This window comes from Anopheles merus, chromosome X, assembly GCF_017562075.2.
Source record: "Anopheles merus strain MAF chromosome X, AmerM5.1, whole genome shotgun sequence".
Lineage (NCBI taxonomy): Eukaryota > Metazoa > Arthropoda > Insecta > Diptera > Culicidae > Anopheles > Anopheles merus.
The window spans coordinates 3,965,284-3,988,057 of NC_054081.1; the positions used below are offsets into that span (position 1 = coordinate 3,965,284).

At 48.8% G+C, this 22,774-nt stretch overlaps 4 protein-coding genes across 5 annotated transcripts in view; 2 read left to right on the forward strand and 2 right to left on the reverse strand.

Annotated features, from left to right (window-relative positions):
• The first annotated feature begins 518 nt into the window (after positions 1-518).
• On the forward strand, positions 519-7,130 carry LOC121592304 (tektin-3-like). Of its 2 annotated transcripts, none has more exons than XM_041913713.1 (6): positions 519-821; positions 4,972-5,799; positions 5,892-6,001; positions 6,071-6,242; positions 6,335-6,471; positions 6,548-7,130. In XM_041913713.1, the coding sequence occupies exons 1-6, from the start codon at positions 702-704 to the stop codon at positions 6,774-6,776; spliced, it is 1,596 nt and encodes a 531-aa protein (XP_041769647.1). In that variant the 5' UTR covers positions 519-701; the 3' UTR covers positions 6,777-7,130. The 2 variants fall into 2 exon arrangements, with proteins under 2 accessions (XP_041769647.1, XP_041769640.1); XM_041913706.1 differs by having other exon boundaries at positions 806-3,845.
• Positions 7,131-8,200: 1,070 nt separating this feature from the next.
• LOC121592293 (xylulose kinase) lies at positions 8,201-13,673 on the reverse strand. The gene is made up of 5 exons (XM_041913695.1): positions 13,537-13,673; positions 13,230-13,433; positions 10,395-10,516; positions 9,491-10,315; positions 8,201-9,329 (listed from the first exon to the last, which is right to left on the reverse strand). Exons 2-5 carry the CDS (start codon positions 13,278-13,280, stop codon positions 8,657-8,659), a joined length of 1,671 nt encoding a protein of 556 aa, XP_041769629.1. The 5' UTR covers positions 13,281-13,433; positions 13,537-13,673; the 3' UTR covers positions 8,201-8,656.
• A 248-nt stretch (positions 13,674-13,921) lies between these two features.
• Positions 13,922-14,812, reverse strand: LOC121592319. The gene is made up of 2 exons (XM_041913722.1): positions 14,653-14,812; positions 13,922-14,593 (listed from the first exon to the last, which is right to left on the reverse strand). The coding sequence occupies exons 1-2, from the start codon at positions 14,663-14,665 to the stop codon at positions 14,235-14,237; spliced, it is 372 nt and encodes a 123-aa protein (XP_041769656.1). The 5' UTR covers positions 14,666-14,812; the 3' UTR covers positions 13,922-14,234.
• Positions 14,813-16,262: 1,450 nt separating this feature from the next.
• The window catches only part of LOC121589402 (F-actin-monooxygenase Mical), a 65,893-nt gene continuing 59,381 nt past the window's right edge, over positions 16,263-22,774 (forward strand). Inside the window, exons 1-3 of the mRNA XM_041908323.1 lie at positions 16,263-16,417; positions 19,381-19,392; positions 20,402-20,761. The gene's annotated coding sequence lies outside the window, so the exon portion shown is untranslated. The remainder of the gene's footprint in view (positions 16,418-19,380; positions 19,393-20,401; positions 20,762-22,774) is intronic.

Below are 22,774 nucleotides of genomic sequence, written 5' to 3' on the forward strand. Positions count from 1 at the left end.
AGGTTTTGCGTGGCTTTGCCGAAGTATAAACCGTGGCAGTTCCCACAAAAAAAAAAAACAAAGCATAAAAGCCCGTGGCTCTCTGACTCTGCGTGTGTAAAGGCGGATTTGCACGGGGCAGCGACTGACAGCAGCGGAGGGCGGCAGGTACAATTGTTGTTTAGTCGTAGTTGACCTCGTTTTACGAGACACCCACGGCACGGTACCGGTTTCGGAGTTTCGTAGTTGCATGCGCAACGGATTGTCCTAGTTCGCAAGTTTCGCTTGCAAGGAAGGAGGCCCAAAATGCCCGTGGTTTGAGGAGCCGTCGCCGCCTCCACCACCGCCTCCGCCCGTTGCTAGACTCCCGAGCTCCCCATGGCAGGCTACAGTTTTCCGACGAATTTTCGGAAATATTTCCCCAATGGCAGCGGAGGCGTAAGCACGCGGCCTACCGATCTAATCAGCTTGCGGCCCCGAGCATCGGCCGTGGTCTTGTGGAAAGTGTGGCCGCAGTTTTGGGGCGCACTCCTGTAGTCGACTTTCGCTCGGTAGGCTGGAAGATGTGCGTGGTTTGATGTGCAGTGTGTGTGCAAATTGTTTTAACCCACAGCACAGCAACAGGGCGGACGGACAGAGGGAGCAAGTGTGCATCCGAGGTCGCAGTTTCATACACCGCGCTGCACGGTGTGACTGTTGTCGCTCCAACCTCGAAGTAGAGAATGTTGTGCTGGGAGGGCGCCAGCGACTACGATGCTTCGCCCGGTGGGCCAGCACTATCCTCGCAAGCGCTGCACGCCAACACGTTCATGCACTCGAGCCGGAAGTCCAGCGTACCATTGGTAAGTGTCGGTGTGTGTGTGTGTGTGTGTGTTTCTGTGTGTGAACTTTTGTGTCGTGAGGGTGGCGCTGATGCTATCGCCCGTAAAGATGGCCAGTTTCGGGGGTGCCATATCGTACACCTGGCGTGTCTTTACCCTATCTCCGGCGCGCGGAACATCAACATAAACCAACCGACAAGGACCGGACACTCTCCCGTGGCGAAAGGTGTTACTGTTGGGCTTACGGAAGGTGTGAATTTTGCCAGCTCTTGCCGGGGGCTTTTAAAAACCGGGCTCAGCGAACTGCGAAAAGGGGCATCGCGGTGGCGGTCCCTGGGCGAAGAATCGCCATTGGTTTGAGTGCTTCCAGGAATAGGAGCTAGCCGGTCCTAGCGTGAAACTTTGCGCTGGAGCAGGATTGGTCGGGCCGTTTTTATCTAGGCGGAAGATCAGTTTTGGTACGGTTTGGAACGAAGTAACAGCAATGTTGCTGTTGCCCGTATGCGATTGCATTAGCTATGGTTTTGTGTAACATCCTGTGCAGTAACAAGGCGCACTACTCCTACAAGTTATTAATATCATCACCCCGAATGAGATCCGACCATGGAATAAGATCGCCAATTTCCAATTGGAATCTCTCTTAGTATTTCCAATTGCTTTCCCAAGGACGTGAAACGGTCCTGAAATAACTTCTCAATCAACCTGACACTCGGAACGACAGCACACCTTGGCAGCGAACGAATCTAGCTGTTTACAGGGTTTCTCTCTTTATGTTTGAAATACTTTTTGTCATCACAGATTCATCACAGAATCTTACAGATGGTTTGAAGTTTGAGTTTAAGAACCATTTGTTTGAGATAGAGTAAATATTCATGATACAATTGAGCCATTTTTTTCATAAACTTGTTCTTTGACAGAGACAAACGGTTCCCCTTCTGTAAGATTCTAAATGCCTAAAATCATTATGAACTATAAAAATAAACCCATTTCCAGTAGTTTGTTGTTTATTATCACAATCGCAATTTGTATACCCAATTGTGTTGCTTCCCACTACCATGTTTGCAAGTGGAGTAAAGAAACCCTGTCTCAATCTTGATACTGCTTCCTTAATAGGCCAAAGTTTGTGTTTAAATCAATAGTTAAAGCATTGCCCACTTTCATTGTTTCAAAACTCATAACTACAGCTGCAGAAAGAATTTCATTGTAAAGGAAGAAAAACAGGCTCATAGTAGATTCGATTCGTTGCTCGTACTGTATCAGATCAACAACATACCCACGGCTCCATCAGGCCAGCTGGCGGTGAAGCCCGCTAATACGCAACTACAATCAAATCCTGCTGCGGTACAAAAATGTTACATTGTTATTTCCGCACAACTGATTGTTCAAATGAAATAGCAAACGGTCGCCTAAAGTACCTTCGAAAACAAAAGGTTCCGCTTCCGTGCCAAAACTAACAGCGTTTCTCGATCAACAATACATACATACACACTGAAAAGCTGCAACCAACCAAACAGTCGCAACCCATATTTGCGAAAGGATGTTACGAACAACATCCCGTGAAGCGCAGGGTAAACTACAACGTTACCGTGTTTCCCTTCCCATCCCCGCATCCCCTTACCCTTCCACCTTGCTGTACGGTATCTGTTGCGAAACTTACAATGCCCCCGCCCGTAGCCCCCGCTTTGTTTAAGGGGCACCCGCAACAAAATTGCGCTTGCGGAAACGGAAAAGCCTACCACCTACCCCCGGTTCCAGCTCGCTGCCAACACCTTACCAGTGCAGACCCAGGTGGGTTAGGATAAGAAGCATTGACTCCCCTCCGCCCCGAGAGGCACGATAATTTCCCTGACAGTATGGATTATACAAACTCCCGCCCTCCCGGAAAAGCCCCGGCAGGGGAAGCGCGAAAGCCGAACCGCGACCGTGGCAATCGATTTGGGAGTATTGTTGATTTGCCACCCCGAGTTTGTGTGTGTGTGTGTTTTGTTTTGTTTAGGTCATCCCCTCCGCCTGCCCGTGCCAATTTCAGGCGTAGCACGTTCCCCCATGGGCACGGACCCTAGCAAAGCGCACTGGCGCAAAGTGCTGCTACGCTACAATCATAAACTGTGCATAGAAATGTCTGCTCCTGGTAATATCCACAGCTCATAACTGGGGTACCAACTCCTTCCCCTGCCTTTCTATATTCCAGCATAACCCATAAATCAGCCCATCGGAGGTTTCGTTCGTTCGGATGGAGCTGGCAGGGGCCTAAGCCTCAATTCCCGCGCTCGGCGCAACTCAATCCATCGGAATGGTGGATCGATTACGACGAAACTCCCTTTCGCACTCCCTCTCTCTCTCTCTCTCTCTCTCGCACACACACACACACTATCTCATTCACTCACACTCCTTTTTTGTACCAGTCCAAAGGCAAGGTGGACCAACATTTTGCACATACACGCAGGAGCGAAAAAAACGCCCGCCTCCAGGGAGTCACAAACAAGGCGAGGCATAACGAGCCGCGCCACGAGCAGTGTGCAATAAATAGGCAGAAGAGTGTTTTGACTTTTCACGGGGCGGCGGCAGACAGGGCCAGAGGTGGAGGGGGATGGGGGGCGAATGGTACCGCATTCTACCGATAGAAATGGGTCCGCCCGGACCCGGAAGCAGCTCATTCGGCGATTGCCCGTTGGCGAATGCAGGAGGCCAACGAGTGTCTATATATATATATATATGTGTGTGTGTGTGTGTGTGTGTCTGTGGTAATGTGGATTTTGTGCAGGATTCCAGCTTCACAGTGACAGTGCGTGCCGGGTTCGGAGCGGTGTAAAGTGGCGCTGGAGTCCAGATCGCGTGCTCCCAAAGGCTCCCAAAGCAACCGATTCGAAGACGTTAGTGTGCTGTGACTCTGCGGAACCCTCCAACAGCTGCAGCTGTATCAATATGGGGCTGCTGTAGTTGCGTGTCTGCTGTGTGTCTGAGTCCGGTGCGTCCAGTCGACGTGTGATCGGCGTACGATTTCGATGTGTTCATCTGCCATCAACCATGGCCTACGAAGTGCAAGTAATTATGGCGCGCGCAATCTTCTTACCGTACGCTCCAGCAACCTCAATCAAATCCCAGTTCCGCGCAGAAGTTATGCCCAACAGCTTCCTCCGCTCAGATGCCATTTGCCATTACCCATCCAGCGTTGGAATGTGTCTTGCTGTTGGGCTGTGGGCCCGTGTGCCCAACAATTCCAATGCAAAACCCGCGTCGGTAACGGTGTTCCGACATTCCGTACCTTAGGTGTAGTACTTCCATAGAGCGAAAGCGAGGTTGAGGAGGGGGCGCTCGACCGACAACGATCAAACCGACTGCCATGGTAACGTCAAGCGGCCATCAACGTGGCAGCGCCTGACACGGCGCCATGACAGTAGCTGCTCCAATTATGGAGCAAAAACGGGGTCAGCCCCGAGCCAACGTTCCTTGCTAAAAATCTAGCCACTAGAGGGGGGAGGGAGCTTTACACAGCAGGCTGCCACTCACTACCAAGGCGCAAGAAGGAAGCGCTTATTGATTATCAAGCCTTGGCGGCTCTGCGAACGAGGCGGAAAGCGTCACGATGTTTTTTTTTGTTTCTCTCCATTTATAGGCTCGCTAAATCCGTACCTCCGATCCGCAACATTCTTGGATTAGGTAAACGGTGCCTCCTGCTACTATTTTGTCAATGCTCAATGCCAACTGCGGAAGGGTCCTCTGCCCGTCCCATCCCAATGCAAAGTGGGAATACAGCGGGATATCAGTGGCAATAAATTGTAATTACGTTTGCAGAGCCGCTTAGAATAAAAAAATGTTGGCCTAACAACGGACAAACTTTGTCTGGTTTTAGCCGACTTACTGAGGAATTGGAATATTGCGAAGAAACACGCGCTAAATGGGTTATGGGGAGCTCTGGGAGCTCCGGGAACTGATTTTCTGAGGTTCCTGGTGCTCCCTATTTTGGGCAAGCCCATCTGCTGTCAGTCTTTGGTTGACTTCCCAGCGTGATGTTGACATTGAAGTGTGAACTCTCGTGCATCTTCAAGATTCCACCGTGATATCTAGACCGCAGGAGTATCAATATCCCCTCCCCATTGCTAACCCTTGTTCTGTTTTGTACCTTCCGCCCGCTGCCCTCCCTATCCTGCCCTGCCGTTCACTGCCGAAGCCCTGGAGCTCGACGACGCACGCAACGCATAACATGGAGCAGATCTCTGGGCCGCCGGCCAAAACTGGCACGTTCTACCAGACGCCCCGGTCGCACCCGTGGCGCCCGACGATGGGGTACGAGGCGGTGGAGGTGACGCCGCTGCACGAGCAGCCCATCACCAACCAGCTGGTGGCGTCCTCCTACTCCCCGTCCGGCATGTGCTCGGATCCGGTCACCTTCCCGAACCTGGTGACCGGGTTCGAGCGGAACCCGCAGCACGCGGCCCGGGCCGCCCTCTACACGCGCTACACGCCGAACGAGTGGACGACCTCGAACGTCTGCACGTACGCGGACGCGGACAAGAACCGCAACTACTCGGAGAAGGTGCGCTCCGAGGCGGTGCGGTTGATGCGCGAAACGGACGAGAAGACGTCGCAGGGGCAGCGGGATGCGGCCCGCCGGCTCGGCGAGCGCATCACCGACATCACGTTCTGGCGCAACGAGCTGACGACCGAGCTGGAGAAGCTGATCGCCGAGTCGGCCCAGCTGACCGACACGAAGCGTAACGTGCAGAAGGCGCTGCAGGACCTGGAGCCGCCGCTCCACATCGCCCAGGAGTGCCTGTACCACCGGGAGTCGCGCAAGGGCATCGAGCTGGTGCACGACCACGTGGAGAAGAGCCTGCTGGTGGAGGTGGACAACCTGCGGGCGAGCCAGGAGAAGCTGTCGCAGCTGCTGGCGAAGATTACCAAGCAGCTGGCGGACTGCCGGGCCGCCCAGCACTCGCTCGAGGATGACATCAGCCACAAGGAGTCGGCCCTCGGGATCGATTCCATCTGTCACCAGGTAAGCGTTGTGGGGGTTTGGTTCGGGCGAGCGCGACTATTTTTCTGGTGCTATTGTGCTGATGCCCTACCTCCGATGCCTCCTCCACACAGCTCAACAACTATAGCCGGGGCATTAACTACTACGGCGGGATCGAGAAGTACGATCCGACGGTTAGCACGCCCGGCACGTGGTCCGGTTCGAGCAGTACGCGCATTAACAAGTAGGTTGGATCACACAATTCCCCACGCCAGCAGGCATATTTAACGCGTCCAGCTACCTACTCTTGCAGCTCGCACTCGGAACGGTCGAAATCCTGCCAGCTGCGCAGTGACGCCGAGTCACTCATCAACGCCGTCGCCACCTCCGTCTGGGACTGCTGGAGCAACACGAACAACGCGTTCAACAACCGCGCCTCCGAGATGCTGGAAGCAAAGAGCAAGATGCAACTACATCTGCACAAGGTAAAGCAGGGGACGGGTCGTTCACCGGGTCTTTCCAGCTCTCGTTAGCCTAACGTTCTGCCTTCATTTCCCCGTCTTTTTGTTGTTTACAGACCCAGCAGGAGATCTTCGACGTGGAGAAGCACATCGAGCTGCTGCGGAAGGCGATCAACGACAAATCAAACCCGATGAAGGTGGCCCAAACCCGGCTGGAGGCCCGCGCCCACCGCCCCGGTATCGAGATGTGCCGGTAGGCCCTGGATCTGGGAAATGTCTCGATCGTTTTCACTGACTGTCCCCCAACTTCTGCCTACTTTCTTCCACAGCGACAACGCTCACCTGCGCCTGGTGGAGGAGGTGTGCACGATTCAGGACTCGGTGGCGACGCTGCACCGCAAGCTGCAGGAGGCCGAGGCGCAGCACCAGCAGCTGCTGCGCACCAAGTCGCAGCTCGAGAGCAACCTGAAGCAGAAGGTGGACGCACTGTTTATCGATCGCGAAAAGTGCATGGGGCTGCGGCGCTCCTTTCCCGTGAACAACACGATCAAATATTGAAACAGCAAAATGGTACCCTGACCTGAGCCACTGAGCGGGGAATTTCCAGCAAAAATATATTTGTCATGCGGGGCGCGGTAGAGCTTCGCGATCGGTCGCCTACGAGTGCCCCATCCCCGTCTTGGCTAACTCGTCATTTGTCTCACTGCTTCTACTTATACATATATAAATACAACGTAGCCGAACCAAACAACCCAAACACAGCAAGTAACAGCAAACGTATCTTATCACACGAGTAGCGCTCTGGATAGCGATAGATGTACTGCCCCAGGTGTTGCGCCATATAACGCGCTCGAAGCAAGTAATAAAGGTCCCACACGTCGTTGAAGTTGTTAGATTTGCCAGACAAAATGTGTAGGAACTCTGGCAGGCTTACTTGTCTTAGCGATTGGTAATATCACAGGCCGGATCCGGAGTTAGGCGTTCGGTAAGCTGTTGCCTCAGAATGTTTTTGCAATGATTTGGGATAACTTCATGAAGGTGAGTTCTTAAATTTCCGCTATTCAGATATATCACAGACGTCTTTATAGGCAACCCCACTACGTACGAATCGGAAGTCAGTATCTAGTTTAGACTTCCTGAAGATGAAGATATCATCTATCCCTATAGTTTCATTACATTCATTATTCTGCAAGTAAACAGTTCCCACTACCACAATTAAAGGCGAAAGAACTCCGTTGGCCTCTATAAACTATACCAACAATAACAACTACCAAAACTCCATTGCTATTGTAATTGGCTAAGAAAACAAGGACCTTGAAATACCAAAATATCTGTTCTAAATTCTAAGCAAAGACCAAACGCATCTGGTGCTATTGATGAGTGATCTTCTCAACCATGTATGAAGAACTGATCAGGAATAGAGCTTCTGCGTCGTATCCTATTTGATGTGTGACTTCTTAATACGCTGTCAGTCCCGGCAGTCAAACCTATCTCCTTTCCAGTATGTATTAGATATTCTACAAAGTTGTCTATTCACTGCCCAAGAAGAGAGACAATCCGATCATCCGACCTTATACAGAACCAGATATCGTCCACTATAATACAGTACCTACCATAACTACATGGATAGTCTTTTTTGCGATTCATTTAACATACGGTAGCGATAGATTAAAGTAGCGAAAGTATGATTTGTGCGAAAAATCCTGATGCTCATGGGCCTTAAACATCTCTCCTAATGAGCATCATCATTTGAGTTCCTAATGCGTTTTTTCCCGATGTGAAATCAAGATCACGATCTGTTAACATTGAGGCTTTATATAATTTTCATTATGATTATGATTTTGAGCCTCGTGAGCGTCTTCCGGATTTTAAGAAGATCGCAAAGCCTACTGCCCATATAGTTATGGTAGGCACTGTACAAACAAACAGACCAACTTATTGACTTAGCAGTACTATACAGATGTTCATTACACTATCATCAATCCGTCATTGATCGTTATGTCGCATTTTATTCGTAAATAAAAGAAGACGTCGGGTAACAACAGTAAGCTTGGTTTTAGTAAAAAGAGTAAAATGTAACAAAAAGCATCAAATTATAAAATGAGCCTTGCTTTGCCATCTCGCCGCTTCGCAAAACTTCGCTCCCTAGTCTACTTTGGTCCGTCATTTTCGCTAGGCGGTAGGTTAAGGCGAACCGAACCGGGGCAGGCGGCCAAATTTTTGCCAAATAAGTAAACGCGTCTGCCAGTGCGTTAAACTCGGCGCACATATTGTCGCATCACACTGTAAATTGGAATGTTTTTTTGTTTTGTTTTTGTTCCCATCTCTCTCTCTGTCCCTCTCCTTGCAAAAGCGTTCGTAAGCGCTGGCGGTGCGTGTGTGGAACGTTTAAAGTACTCATATCACTGGGCGAAGGCTACTAGCTAGTGCACGCTGGGCTAATCCTGCTGCTCCATCATGAAGCTCACCATCGCCCGGTACCGCTCCTCCATCGCGCCGTAGATCTGCTCGCTGTCCTTGCTCGGGTCGCAGACGCGCGTCACCGAGTGGGGCAGCAGCCCGGCAATGAAGTCGTAGTACGGGCCGGGTGCGCTCACCGCGCCCTTGCCGTCGCCGCACGGCTGCTCCCGGCTGCGGGCCACGCTCAGCACGTACTTGGCCCGGTACGCCGCCCCGACCAGGGCCGCCTCGGTCGTTTTCTGCGTGTAGACCGGCGCATTGAACACGTCCGACACGACCTGCAGGATGGAGCGGTTGGCGGACGCACCGCCCGTCGCCAGGATCTTCGTGCTCTCGCCGAAGCTGAAGCCCATCTCGGTCGCGTACGTTTTGCGCGTCAGCATCTGGCCCTCGACCAGCGCCCGGATCTCGGACTGGGGCGAGCTGTACTTGAGCACACCCTTCGCCAGCTCGACGCTCGCCAGGCTGGAGTTTTTGTTCCAGCGCAGCGAACCCTTGACCGGCGGCAGGATCTCCTTCGAGAGGAAGTGCAGCGCGAGGTTGCCGAAGTTGCCGCGGGGCGTCGAGTCGAGCAGCTCGCTAAAGTTCTCCCAGTTGTCGTTCGCTTCCGCCCGCTTGAAGATGTCCCGCACGAGCGAACCGTTCCGGAAGCTGTCGAAAGGAAAGGAAACAAAAAAAGCCGTAAAATTGGATTTTGTTTTTCGTTTCTTGCTAAATAAATGCGCAATAAATTATTCATGATTTATAACCGCGTACCATCCGTATTGAACGTGTGTTGGATCGATACGGACCGGGCAGCGGCCGATACCTACCAAAGCAGGCCCATGAAGCCGTCGTCGGTCGGGTGCACCAGTACGTGGCCCTCCTGCAGGTTCGAGGGCGCGTTCAGCCGCATCATCACCGTGTCGCTCGTGCCGAGCGACAGCGCCAGCCAATCCTTGCCCACGTTCATGCCGGCCAGCGCCGACAGATTGTCCCCGGTGAACGCGACCACCCGGCAGCCGGTGTTGAAGTTGTACCGCTGCACGAAGAACGACCCGATCGGGCCGATGACGGTCGCGGCCGGCACCGGTGCGCCCAGCTTCGCCCGCAGGTCCGGTGCGCACGCGGCCAAACACTCGTCCGACCAGTCGCGCGTCCGCACGTCCAGCAGATTCATGCCGGACCCGTCCGAGCAGTCGATCGGGGCGACCTCGCCGAGAAAGACCGACGCCAGGAAGCTGCTCACGAGCGAGATGCGCTCCGTGTTCCGGTAGCAGTCCGGGCGCTGCTGAAAGATGCGCCTGATCTGCGGGCCGGTGAAGCGCTCGTAGCAGCGGGACCCCGTTATCTCGACCATCCGCTCCCGGCCACCGACGGCCGCCTCCATCTCCTCGCACTGTCGCCCGGTCGTGCCGTCCATCCAGATCGGCGTCCGGTGCACGGTGAACGCCGAATCGTCCAGCTGCGTGTGCAGAAACTTGTCCGCGTCGAGATGGCGCAACGTCTCCAGCCCGGACCGGGACCAGTACAGCGAGCCGTGCTGCTGGGCCGACCCGCTCAGCGCGACGACCGTGCTGAGGTCGGCCCCCTGCACCACGATCCGGTCCAGCACCATGTCGAGCGCCTTGATCCACATGACGGGCTGGACGTAGAATCTGCAACAGCAATGGGTGTTGGAAATTCATTACTTTCTTCTTTTTACTTTATCGTGCATTTGTGTGACGCCATTCTTACTCATTCTTGGCGGTGCCAACGTTCACTCCGCCCGTCGTACGGAATTCGGGCAGGTCCGAGTCGAACTTTACCTCCGCGTGGGCCACATTCTCCAAGTTAGCGTTCAACAGGACTGCTTTCAGCTAAAACAGAGCAACCGATAATGGGGAATACTATTTACAATCATGATTAATTTTATCTTCCAATGCTGTACATGGAAACTGTAATAGTTGCAATAAAATAACAAAATGTCATACAAGTCCTTAGTAACCGTTACTCCCCTCCTGACAATCTCCATAGAAATCCTCATTCATTTTGGCGACCAAAATCATAGTCGAAAGCCCACCTGTAGTTTTTCTTATCACTAATCAAAATAATTTCATTCCTTTTTTAACCATTTTACTCCAATTTGTCCGGTATTGAATGTTCATTTTCGTTAAGAAAACAACACATTTTTGGTTTTTCTTCTGTAACTCGAACAGTTTTTGGAATTCTTCCTATTTTTGTGTCACCGTCCATGACGAGACATGCTCTGAAAATTGGTATAGAAACCTGCGAAATTGTAAATCTTAAAAAAATATTATTGGCAAATATTTGGAAAATATTTGGCTGTGAAAAAACAAAACCAATTGCTGTTTATCTACTCCTAGCAGATAAGCTTCCTGATTAGTGATGGTAGCTCGGAATCGGACCTGCCCGATTGCGTGTTCGTAGTCAATTCCGGAGCCGATTCCGATGTTGGAATTGATTCAAATTTCGGAGTCGATTCCAGAGCCGATTCCGGAACCAATTTCGGAGCCGATTCCGGAATCAATTCCGAATCGATTCCGACAAAAACTTCATTTTTATTATCACTATTCCTGATCAACTTGTTCTGCTACAATGAACCTGTTTGTACAATGTTTGTTATTTGAATTTTGCATCAACTAACTGTAATTGTAAGATATTCAATCAAAATATACGCTTAGAATGGCGTTTATGCACATTTTTTTACGGTTAGACTGAAGAAATCCATTCCGTTTTTCATCAGTGTTTTAGTGTTGGATTTCATGAATCTTTCGTTGTTATTCATTCATATGAATCTTCAGTGATGGGTGATTTGAATCTCGAGTCAAATCTTCAAAAAATCATAAATCTCTAAAGATTCACGAATCTTCAAATAACCTTGAATCTCTACAGATTCACGAATCTTCCAAGATTCATAAATCTCCAAAGATTCACTAATCTTCAAATAATCTTGAATCCCTAAAGATTCACAAATGTTCATAAATTCATAAATCTTTAAGGATTCACGAATCTTCAAAGATTCACATATCTCTAAAGATTCACGAATCTTCAAAAAATCTTGAATCTCTAAAGATTCACAAATCTAAAAAGATTCATAAATCTCTCATAAATAAGCATCGAATCTCGAAGCATATATGAGTCTCTAAATATTCATGAATCTCCAAGGCTTCTAAGGTTCATCAATCTATAAGCATCATAAGTCCATTAAAATTCATATATCTCCAGAGATTCTGGAATATTAAGAGATGTATGATTTCCAAAATATTGAGATTGCCTAATCCCATCTAAACTTGCCCTAATCCCACCTAAACTTGTTCAAGCCTCGCATGGACCGTGTCCTCGTAGCAAAACAAACTATCCGGCTGCGTGGTACTTTCCAAGAAGTCCCGAAAGCCTGTGATTTTTTAGATGTTTCTGAATCCCTTGAGATTCATAAATCCCTAGAGATACGATAATCTTTCGAGATTCATGCAATTTTCGAGATTTATGCATTTTTCGAGATTCATGAATATTTGAGATTCATAAAACTTAGCATCCGAGATTCAGATTCATTGAATCATTCCAAAGATTTATTCAAATTCATGAATTTGAATCAGATTTACCCAACACAACAGTGTACCCAAACTCGAAAAGCGTGATTCGTTTCGTCCCAGATCAATATTCAAAGCCATGGTGTAGTTTTCCACACATTATTAGCGTTTGTTAACCATTTAACCATATTGCTAGACAAACACAAAGTACTGAGCTAATTGACCCCCCGCAAAATTCAAAATCGCAGTATTAATGGGCGAAATGATGTCCGTCCCGACGTTCGACCCGATTTTGCCCGCATCTTCGATCAACGCTCTTGCGCTTGCATGACGTACCGCGTAACGCTTTCTTTTCCAGCCCTGGGGTGGGCAACAGGGGAGGGACAAAAACAATTAGCTCGTTAAACAATTTATACCTTTTTTTTTATGTGTATAAATCGGTCAATTTACAACCCTACCCTGTGCGCGATACCGCGGTCGAAATTGGAATTGGAAATCAGCCAGCCGTGCCGAATTTTGCCGATCGTGTCTTCAACATTTTTCAATTGCACCGTTACGCGTCCCACATTTGCGCTCAAAGTCAAGGCGAGGGCAGGGCTGGGTGGGCTTGAGACTTATCATCGCCCTCGAGCGGGCAGTGGGGAGGCCACTGAGAGAGGGAAGGGGGGGGGGGGCCTGGATGCGATAATGCGCCCATCTCCCGGTTCCCGGCTTTGGTTTCGAACGCTAACATGACAGCATTTTCTTTTTTTCCTCTTTTTTTAAAGCCGCGTAAGGGACGCAAGATCAGATAGTGGGGTTTTAATTATTTTACGAATTGACTTTGGCTTCACACACAACACTCAATGCCCGCCTGCGTTTGATAAGCCTTGGGCCTTGGCTGATGTGTGCACGCTATTGCCCGCTTGCTTGCTGGGCCGGGAGGGGCGATTGTTGATTGTTGTTGTCTGACCGCGCGTCGGAAGATCGAAACCGGGGCGACCTTAGCGGAGCACCGGAAGGTGACCTACCGACGCCGGATCACACTCCGACGGCTTACCTTTTGCGTGCTCAGGTCCAGCCCGAGGTACGTTTCGTTTGCCGACTGCATCGTGTGCTGTTGATCGTGCGATGGACACCCCCAGCAGCATGCGGGAGGAGAAGGGACAGGATGGTGGGCGGTGTCGATGTATCACAGTGTGTCACCCCGCTGCTGCCTGTTTGCCACGCGTGGAAATCACTTTTGCTGTCCGGGTACGTGTGCCTACAACAAGGAAAGTAGAGGAAGGAAAACCTTTTTTTTTTTGACGCACGACACGACACCCCTGACTTGTTTTGGGGGCCGACCGGGAAAAGAAGACGCTTACGTTTTCACTGCCACGGCTGGCGATGGTCTGGCCTGGGCCCGGACGGTGGCGGTATGCTGGACCGCTACTTTTGCGCTGCCGTCTGTTTACATTTCGGTGCTTTGCTGTAGATGTTGCTGTTGCTGTTGTTTTCTGTCTTCTAGCAGCAGTGCGCGTCATTCGTTGCCAGCTGTCAGTCGGCTGTGTCAAGGTGGTTTGAAAGCATTCAAATTGTCAACGGTGAAAACAAACGTTGTGGGTGGGAGTTTTTGTGCTGAAAAAATTAGTAAAAACAAAAAGCTTAGCTTATCAATTAATTAACAACGTAGTGTTCTGTAGGATGCAGAGATTTCGGTATATGTTTTACGGGGGTACATAAGCTATGGAGCGCCAAAAATTGAGCTCAAACGCTTAAATCTATAGTAGCATTTGAAAAGTGAAATGTTGTATTTGGTTGCACGATTATTTGCCAAAATCCCGACCCACTGGTACGCGTGCAAAGGGAAAAAGTAAAATATGTATGCCATCGATGCACGCGACATTGTTACAAGCATTAAAATCGTTTATCACACTGCTGCATTTTACATTGTTCTACAAAACTATTTATATGACACATCTATTCTATCCTCTCTACACAATCGTCTTCTTTCTGCTGCTTCCTTCCGGCTCAAATCAATCCTATCCTAACTAAGGTTCTTAAGGCTAACGTTTGCTTTGCTTCACTCCACCGCCTGCTTCTTGTTCTGGTGCTTCAACACCTCCGGCGTGTGCGGGATGGTGAACTGGGGCATCCGGATACGGCGCGGCGGCGACCCGATCGGCATTGGCTGGGCCTTAAAGTGCGCCAAGCTTGCGTGGGCCTCCTCCTGTTCCTTCACCGCTTTCTGGTGCTTCGCCTTGTAGATGAAGGCGTACTGGTAGTTGCGCTCGAACACGTCGTCCTGGCCGGCCGTCGCTTTGCCCCGCTGCCGCAGATTGTAGTCGTGCGAGGGCGCATTCTCCTTCGTCTCTGCCGCCGGACGTTGCCTTTTGGAGGAGGTGCTTGCCGGCCGATTTGTATCCGCCGCCGCCGAATGGTCTGTAAAGGCAACGTTTCTGTTTTTTAACTTGTATTGCGAACAATCGCTGCAACTTTACTTTTAACGTCCATAGCTATTGTTGAGTTCCGTTGATGAAAACACTTCGAGTTGAATGATTGAATGTTTGTTTGATTGTGAATGGGAGTTGGAATATTGTGATGGCTTTTCAGAACCGACGCCGAGCGAACACACACAATTTGCAAAATAAAATGGCAGTTAATGACCGTTGACAGATACAGTGCCTACTGGCGGCACGCACCGGAGAAGATGGGTTTCAGGCCACTCAAAATGGCCCAAACAGCAAAAATGTGCTTTATGGCAAACTAGGCACCATTGGCTGAAAATTCAATCAATGCGGTAAGGACTGTGGCAGGGCTCATCCTATGCGATTTTATCGGGCGAGAATTATATGGGATTTGACCAAGGATAATGTATTTAGAAGGTTGATTTTTATCGCTTTTGCTGGGCGACATTGTGGGGGACATCTGTCACTCTCTGCATACAAATTTCATTACCCCGCACCAACCCTCCCCGATTTTTATACCGGAGCCCCCGGAAGAGAAATGTCAAGTCGAGAAATGTCATTTTGCTCTGAACAACTTCACCTTGTCATTTATAACACCTTGGATTTGACAGATAACGTCGGACGTGCGAATTCGTCGTACGACGGAATCAAAATGTTTTGATTTCGTCGGAGCTCCGATTTTATTACCCCAAGATCGAAATTTTATATGGGTCGGGTTTATGAAAATGTTGTGGAAACATTTGCTGCCAAATCGTATAAATGAACTGTCAAACTCATTTTGCGAACTATCAAAATGTAAACCATAAATGGTGCTATTAGATTTGATAGAGGAAATGGAAATTTGGCTGTCAAAATTGATTTCAGCTAGCTTTATGGCATTCGAATTCTTGTCTCTAACGTAATAACACGCAGGGAATCTGAAATGGAATTTGTTTCATTTTTTTCTGTTCGATCCACTTAAACGCTTGTTAACACGTTGAAAGCATGTCTGTTTTTGTTAAACCTTGCATCTAATTAAAAATGAGCTTTTATTTACGTTTTGTTTAGCTCTCTGACAGTAAAATTCCTCTCGGTACAGAATTTACAAAGGACAATCCGAATTCATTTTTTGAGCCTTGGTAACTTCTGTCAAACGCGCTTTGACTTACCGATTCCAATTCCATCTACCAAATCTAATAGCAGTGAAATGGGTATTCAAATAGCAAGTTCGTACTTGAAAGCTGATTTGAGGCTTTTCAACAAAAAAAACGTGCCCAAAATTTTCTGTTGAAGCAAATTTGGCTTTTTGGGTTTATCGGACGAGGTGTCAAAATTGACTGTGCAATTTAACAGATTGGACTTCTCAATTTTTATTTTTTAATAATCGTTAAACATTAACAGCATAAAATCACTAAAATCAATTAATAAAAAAATGTGTAAAGTTTATCAAAATCAAATACTCACCATAAAATCCGTTGTCTGTACTGCACCAATGCGGCCAGCAAGCGCGCAAGCGAGAGAGCGAACGAAACGGCCGTAGCCTGCTTTATGGCACGGTCAAGCGGGTTTTATGGCAGCGGCAGCAAAAGTGGCAGCCGTGCGCTATCCGGTGGCGGAAAAGAGACAGCCGGTGGCACCATTCGCTCGTCCCGTTTTCGCCCGAACGATCGCAGTGTGGCCGCTCGGTGCCGCACAGCGCTGGTGTGTGTGTACAACGGGAGCGCCAGTCAGTTGTTCTCGGAATTTGTTGTGCGAAGGCAAGAGGAGCGCACAATTAACGTACAGGCAGCATAGCAGGCAACATTGCCGGAATCGACGGGTAAGTGTCCAAAACAGTGTCGGGCTGGGTCCCCTGGCGCCGCCGCATCCCACGACCGGTGGGGTTGGGAGTTTTGGGCAACACGCGTTGGCCGGAAGAGAAGTTTATTAAACAAAACAACAACAACCACAACAGCAACCGTAAGACTGACAAGTGTGTGCTGCATTCTGCTACGCTGCTTGGTGTCTGTGCGTTCGTGTGTGAGTGTGTGTGTGTGTGTGTGTGTTTATCTCGGTACACTCTTTCTCGTTCCCGCTGTGTGCTTCGCTTTCTTCTATGCGTTAGTGTGAATGACTTTTATGCGCTGGACAGCAGTGAATGTTTCTAGATGGATGCGCGTGTGTGTGTGTCTGATGGGGGGAGTGGACGGAAGCTGAAAAGCAGCCTGGCAGACAGTTCCTTTTCCCGTACACAAAAACACAAAACACACATCCCCGTGAGGGACCCACACAAACGGGTCGCGCCCTTACGCGCCACGGAACAAGACGGGGCTGGGGCGGAGAAGGGGAGACGGCTTTATGGATTTTTGCGCTCGTGTGCGTGTGCGACGTGTGTGCGCTCGTGTCCGTGGGGTCATCGGGGCGAGCGCACGATGACGGTAGTAAATCCGCAATGTTGAAGAATGTGTTGAATCTCGCCTTGCACATAAAAAAAACCGCTTTTCATTGCCAGTAACCCTGCACCGAAGAACCTGTATGTGTGTGTGTGTGTGTGCTTGTGCTGGAAAACTCATCCCCCCCCCCTCCGTCTCCCCGCCCTATAAGAACAGCCGCATCACACACTTGGGTGGGCTGGAAAACAGCCAACGCACCCGTCATCTCGGGCCACCCCGTCTGTTTCTTTTCGGTTTTCTTTTTTTTTGTTGCTTTTCTTCTTGCCCAGTATCCAAATGCTCTTTCTCACCGTTTTGGCTGTAAAGCACACAGGCCCAGCGTATATATGTGTGGTTGTGTTGCGTAGTGTGTGTGTGTATTGGAGTTTTTTTTTTTTGTTTACTGTTCACAATATTCTTGCGTGTTTTCCTTGTTTTTGTTGTTGTTGTTGTTGTTGTTGTTGTTATTGCTGGAAGGAAGTGCTTTCATATGATTTGCACGAGTTTTTCCGGAGTCTTTACCCGTCTCGCTCTCGCTCGCTTTTGGGTGAGGTGCAAAAAAAAAAAAAAACACACAGAACAGGAAAAATGGTTCCACATGCTGCAAACTCAAAATTATAATAACAATAATGGGCGTTGGGAGAATGGCCGCACAGAACATGGCGAAATGTTGCCTGGGTTAAAAGTGGAACCCTTTTAAAGAGAAAGGCGCTTTTGGTTGAAGATGGAGAATTTTCCTCACATTGCGAAAAATCAATTTTTGGCTGGTGAGTGAGAAGGAGTTTGGAACCCGCCCTGAGAAAGCGAACGGATCTGTCAAAGCGGTGCAAGCGATTTGTCAAAAACAACTAAACAAAGTAAACACTCACACACACACATACATATGTACTGCAGGCCAGTAGAATGCGTCAAAAAACTGCTGTTTGCTTCTGCCGGCACAGCTCGGTTCTACCGGGGTTGGCCAAATATGGTGCTGCCTGGACCGTATTACGAGGTCTTAGCTGGGGCCCAGCTGAGAGTGAGGGAGAGAGCGAGACAGAGAGAGATGACCACAAACGCCTTATCTCCAATACGAGGAACGAGCAGCGAAAGGGGGCTAGAAATTAAGGCAAATAATGCATGGTAAAGGTAGAGGCCTGGCTGCTGCCGCCATCATGCCATTATCGACCGTTATCATTTCGCCATTCTTCCCCCGTGGCTCGTTTTTTTGCGATTAAATGGTGTTTTGTGCTGATTTGCACATTTTTATCCCACCCACGGTTATTTATGCGTCTTTGAACTGAGTTAAACGCCATTTATACTTCATTTTATTACAATTACCTCTTTTAACGGGCAACACAATACAGCCAATGAAGAAAGTTCATATCAATATTATTAGTGGACACACTTTTGTGCTCACAACAAGTTCGGTATCATAGTTACAAAATCCTAAATTTTTCCACGGAGAGCACGAGCACGCACACACACTCCTAAATCCTCGGAGAGCAGCAGCAGCGGGCCTTGAACCACGGGCGTCCCCCAGTAGCACCAGCGTACGTGCGCATGCAAACGACTGCACCAGTTGCGGCTTCCTCAGCTAGCCGCATTCAAAGCCGTACGGGTATGGCACAAACGCACTAGAAATGCTTTCCCTAGAGAATTCTAGCGCCTCGTCCTCCGCCGGCCTGCTCTTGTTCTGTTTTTCTGTTCACTTTCTTCACTGCCATCGCTTATCAGCCCAGCCCACTCATTCCACTCCCTTTCCTTTCATCATCTTGTATCGCACACAACCAGGCAAGACAGTTTTCTGATTTGTGCTTGGAGCTACAAAGAAGGCGGCGAGGTGCAGAAATGTAACTCAAACTAGGCGCCTTTCCATCATCATCTCGTCTGGCATGAAATTTTCCTCCTGCTTTGCCACTGTTTGATCGCCGGCGGAACGGCTTTGTGTACGGGGTGTTGTTTGTTTGTTTTGCAATTAAATTTCAGCTTTCGGGGCGGCCAAAAGTCGATTTCTAGAGCAGAAGAGCGGTGAAAACTCCACTGCGAGTTTTTGTTTGTTCGTTTTTTTTTTTCTTTCGGGCATCCAATAATCTTGACAGCGAGCGTTTCACTTACTTGGGGATCGATGATATCGTTCCTTTCCTATGCAGATAGCTTGCGATTGGGCTGATGTATGCCTGCCTGTTTCCTTTCGATTCGCAGCACCGAAATATAAGCCTATATGTGTGAGTGTGTGTGTGTGTGTGTTTGCTGGCTGGGTTTGGTGGGCTGTTTTTTTATTTATTTTGGCTGATAAGTTTCTTTTTCTTCAAATGCAGCTCGAAGCACCCGATTGCTAAACCGATTTTTTATCCCTTTTCTTTCTCTCCTCTTTCTCTTTTCTTTCTAGGAATAAGCCTACGTACGTGCTGAGTATTTGTACAGTGATAAGGAATATTTTTTTTATGCAAAAAAAAGAGTTAGGAATTGCAAACGTTTGTTGCTGATTTTGTTGTGCATGCTTTGCTTGTGTGCAGGGCGGATTTGTTACGGTCAAAATGAGTAATCAAGCATTAGACTTAGAGCAACAGTAATGTGGCTTGTTTGATGTCACTTTGTTGCTGTTTTTATAAATGTTTTCAGCGTTCTAAAAATGATTCAATTTTTTGCATTTGTATCAGGCTCAATCTCAAGCCCCAAAATGCCTGTTTTTTGTCTTTTGTAATTCACAAGTCTGAGACACAATATTGTTGTTTATTTTATCTGTATGTTCTGTGTTCAGGCTGTTTCATACTAAATAATGAATCGTGCGATGATAAATTGTTAAAACCTTGTTCTAAATTAAAAGTAATTTAAACAAAGGCTGCACAACCAAACCTGGGTGAGTACGGCAGAGGGGTGTTGTCGCACCAGCAGCAACAGCAACAGCAGACAGCGGGCCAGCTATTAGTACCGAAAACAGCAAGCGTAATCCTTCAACCAACCCACACAACAGCAAAAAAGAAGACGGAAAAGCTCCCCTCCCCCGGACAAATTTGCCCACCCCACCACCCCGTGGGTCGTGCGGGTTGAGCGGGGGGACAGGGGTAGCCCCATCGACCATCAACCTCAGCAGGCTCTCTAGGAACGGCGCCCTCCCCCGGAAGCGCACCGGAAGCGCACTGCCCCCAAAACAATCAACTCTATACATACACACACAAGTACACACATACATGTACACTGACACACGCACCTGGCGAAAGGTGTGTATGTGCTGTATGTGTGTGTGTGCGCGCGTGTGTGTTTGTATGTTTGTGTCCCCGCGCCGAGTCTTCTGCCGAGGTGCATATAAGTGACACCCCACCCAACCCACCCGCACCCTTCCCCCCTGCGTGTGCGTATTCCTTTGTGCGTGATTTCATTGTTTATGTGTGTTTGTGTTTCTTTTTTAGTGTGCGTATGTGAGTTTCCTTCAATGTTTTAGAGTAGGCGCGCGCGCGTGCGTATGTGTGTGTGTGTGTGTGCTTACACCCTCCGCAACAGTGTGAGAGAACGCGAGTGTGTGTTTGTGTGTGTGTGGGAGGGGGTCGTCCTGCAGTCAGCTGGAGGATCCCGCCGTATCATCTACTCAGAACTTACGAGATTTTAGAGGGAGATAAAGAGAGAGAGAGAAAGGTTTGTTGTGTGTGCTAGAGAAAGACACACACAGTAAAGGAGGGTATTGTCCCTTCCCCCCGCCACCGTGTGTGTGTGTATGTGCTGCTGAAAAAGGTTTCCCGATTTGTATTTGAATCCTCTTTCGCCTCTCTCAGGTGAGTGAATTCAATCTTCTATTTTTATTTCTTAAAATTTCTGATATTTAAAGGGGGTTCCTTTTATTTAAGAGTTAGGCTTAAGGCGCTTGTCGGGTGAACCCAACCCAAGAGAGACATCATGCTTCCTTTCAATTAGACATCATATACGCGCGCGCCTAGAAGAACGCTAGACATTACACGACACTAATTAAAACCACGAGAATACAACTCCTTTTTTAAACCCGCGCCCGACGACGGCACATCACTTCGCTCCCGATGCGGATTAGATTTGATCTCACGACCTGTAAAATGCGTCACAAATGGTGCTCGCACCGGTACCACGGTACCACCGGACCGACACACACTGCCGCCCGTAAAAACGTGCACTGATACTTCGCGAGAGCAGATTGGTTGTTTGTTTTTTTTCCGTACTTCTTCTCCATAACTAATGACACTGTGCTGTCGTTGTGTTTTGTTTGTGCGATTTTTGTGCTTTTGTGCATCATTTTGCGCTGCCCTGCCGCAGTGCGCTCGTGCACGACGAATTAGGAAAACCTGCTTGCTGCCGTCCGCCCGCTGCAAGGTCAGTACGGTACGGCGTGGTGTGTCCAGTGTTCCGGCACTACCTCCTACCCATATTGATCCCTTATCAGCTGTCGCGCCGCTCTGCCTACCGAGCGCGTTTGCACAAAGTTCCGCATTGCGCACCGTCGTTTGGCCGCTTTTGGCGACCAAAGGACGTTAGACATTCCTGCGAGCGCCATCGCACTTCGGTTGACCGATCGGAAGATAGGTCCCCGGCCTCGCGCACGTCGTGCCCGATGCGTGTCCGATGGTGCGACAGAATCGAAGGACGTTACATGCCGGCGACGTTAGTGGCGCGGTTCCTTTCCGGTAAAGTCCTTTTTTGGGGGGTGGACCGTCGCCGTCCCGGAGGTTGTAGTATGTCAAGGTCGGGGGCCGCCATCGCAGCTCGGAACGGTGCGCTTGGGCGGTCGCTACGTCCTTACACATCAGAATGTCGTGGTGTTGCCGTGCGTGGTGGCCCTTTGGCGGAGGGGGGATGCTGTCGTGTACCGGGTGCCAGCCCGCCGATTGGTGTCATGGAAGATTCGCCATGTTTGGTGGAGATGCATTTTGTCGCACCTTGAGGGGGACGGTGCCGTTGCCTTGTAATGCTCAGAAGTTGTGAAATACTTGTACTGGAACTTTCCTGAAATTATTCGGAATTGGATGCTGCCTTCATCCCTTGAAGCCTTCGAATTGAATTGTACCAGCAGATATATATCTACTCTTTGTCCACTGCTATGTTCCCTCTATTTTATGCCCTGCTATGTTAGACTTGTAGCTAAGCCACTATGACAGATAGAAAGCGAATTTCCGTAAATATTGCTTTTCCTTCACAATTTCACGACATGGCGCATACAAGTTAAATGATTTGCGTTAACGTTGCACCACACTGTATGCGCGACAGAGAGATAGAGGGAGCGAGAGTGCGCGTCTCTGTGGTTTATTTTAAAATCTATGCTCAATTAAAATTTTAATTACCACGACCGCCTTTCGAGTGCGATTAGATGTGCCCTTTCCTGTTGGGCCGATTTTTTGTTTTTGTTGCGGAAAGACTTTCTTTTCGTTACATTTTACCCTGCTGAGAGTGCGGAATTGAACATTATTTTTAAATTACCCAAATCATATCATCTTGGAGTTGAGGTTGGGTTATTGAAAGTTAGATTTTGGAGAGTCTTACTTAGCAGATTACTTCATTAGCATTAATTGCAAATTTTTATTGAAGTTTAGAAGAATCCGGGTTAAAAATAAAACATCGGGTTGTATGATCCGTAGAAAAGTGTAGGAACCATAATACATTATTTAGACATAGACATTACTCTTCATCAATCAGTTTAATCTTAATCAGGTTTTGTCCTTTTAAAGATTTTTTATGTTTTTTTTTGTGCTGAAAATACAACCCAATAGTAGTATAACACGTTACACCTTCCATGGTAACGTTAATTAAGGGGTTAATTCCTTTAT

Excerpts from the sequence above, each read along its gene's own strand:
- LOC121592304 (XM_041913713.1), top strand. The coding sequence starts at position 702 with ATGTTGTGCTGGGAGGGCGCCAGCGACTACGATGCTTCGCCCGGTGGG. Across the intron at positions 822-4,971 it reads GGAAGTCCAGCGTACCATTG|CCCTGGAGCTCGACGACGCA; the intron begins GTAAGTGTCGGT and ends TCACTGCCGAAG. Across the intron at positions 6,472-6,547 it reads CCCGGTATCGAGATGTGCCG|CGACAACGCTCACCTGCGCC; the intron begins GTAGGCCCTGGA and ends TTTCTTCCACAG.
- LOC121592293 (XM_041913695.1), bottom strand. The coding sequence starts at position 13,280 with ATGCAGTCGGCAAACGAAACGTACCTCGGGCTGGACCTGAGCACGCAA. Across the intron at positions 10,517-13,229 it reads TGGACCTGAGCACGCAAAAG|CTGAAAGCAGTCCTGTTGAA; the intron begins GTAAGCCGTCGG and ends GCTCTGTTTTAG. Across the intron at positions 10,316-10,394 it reads GTTGGCACCGCCAAGAATGA|ATTCTACGTCCAGCCCGTCA; the intron begins GTAAGAATGGCG and ends TTGCTGTTGCAG.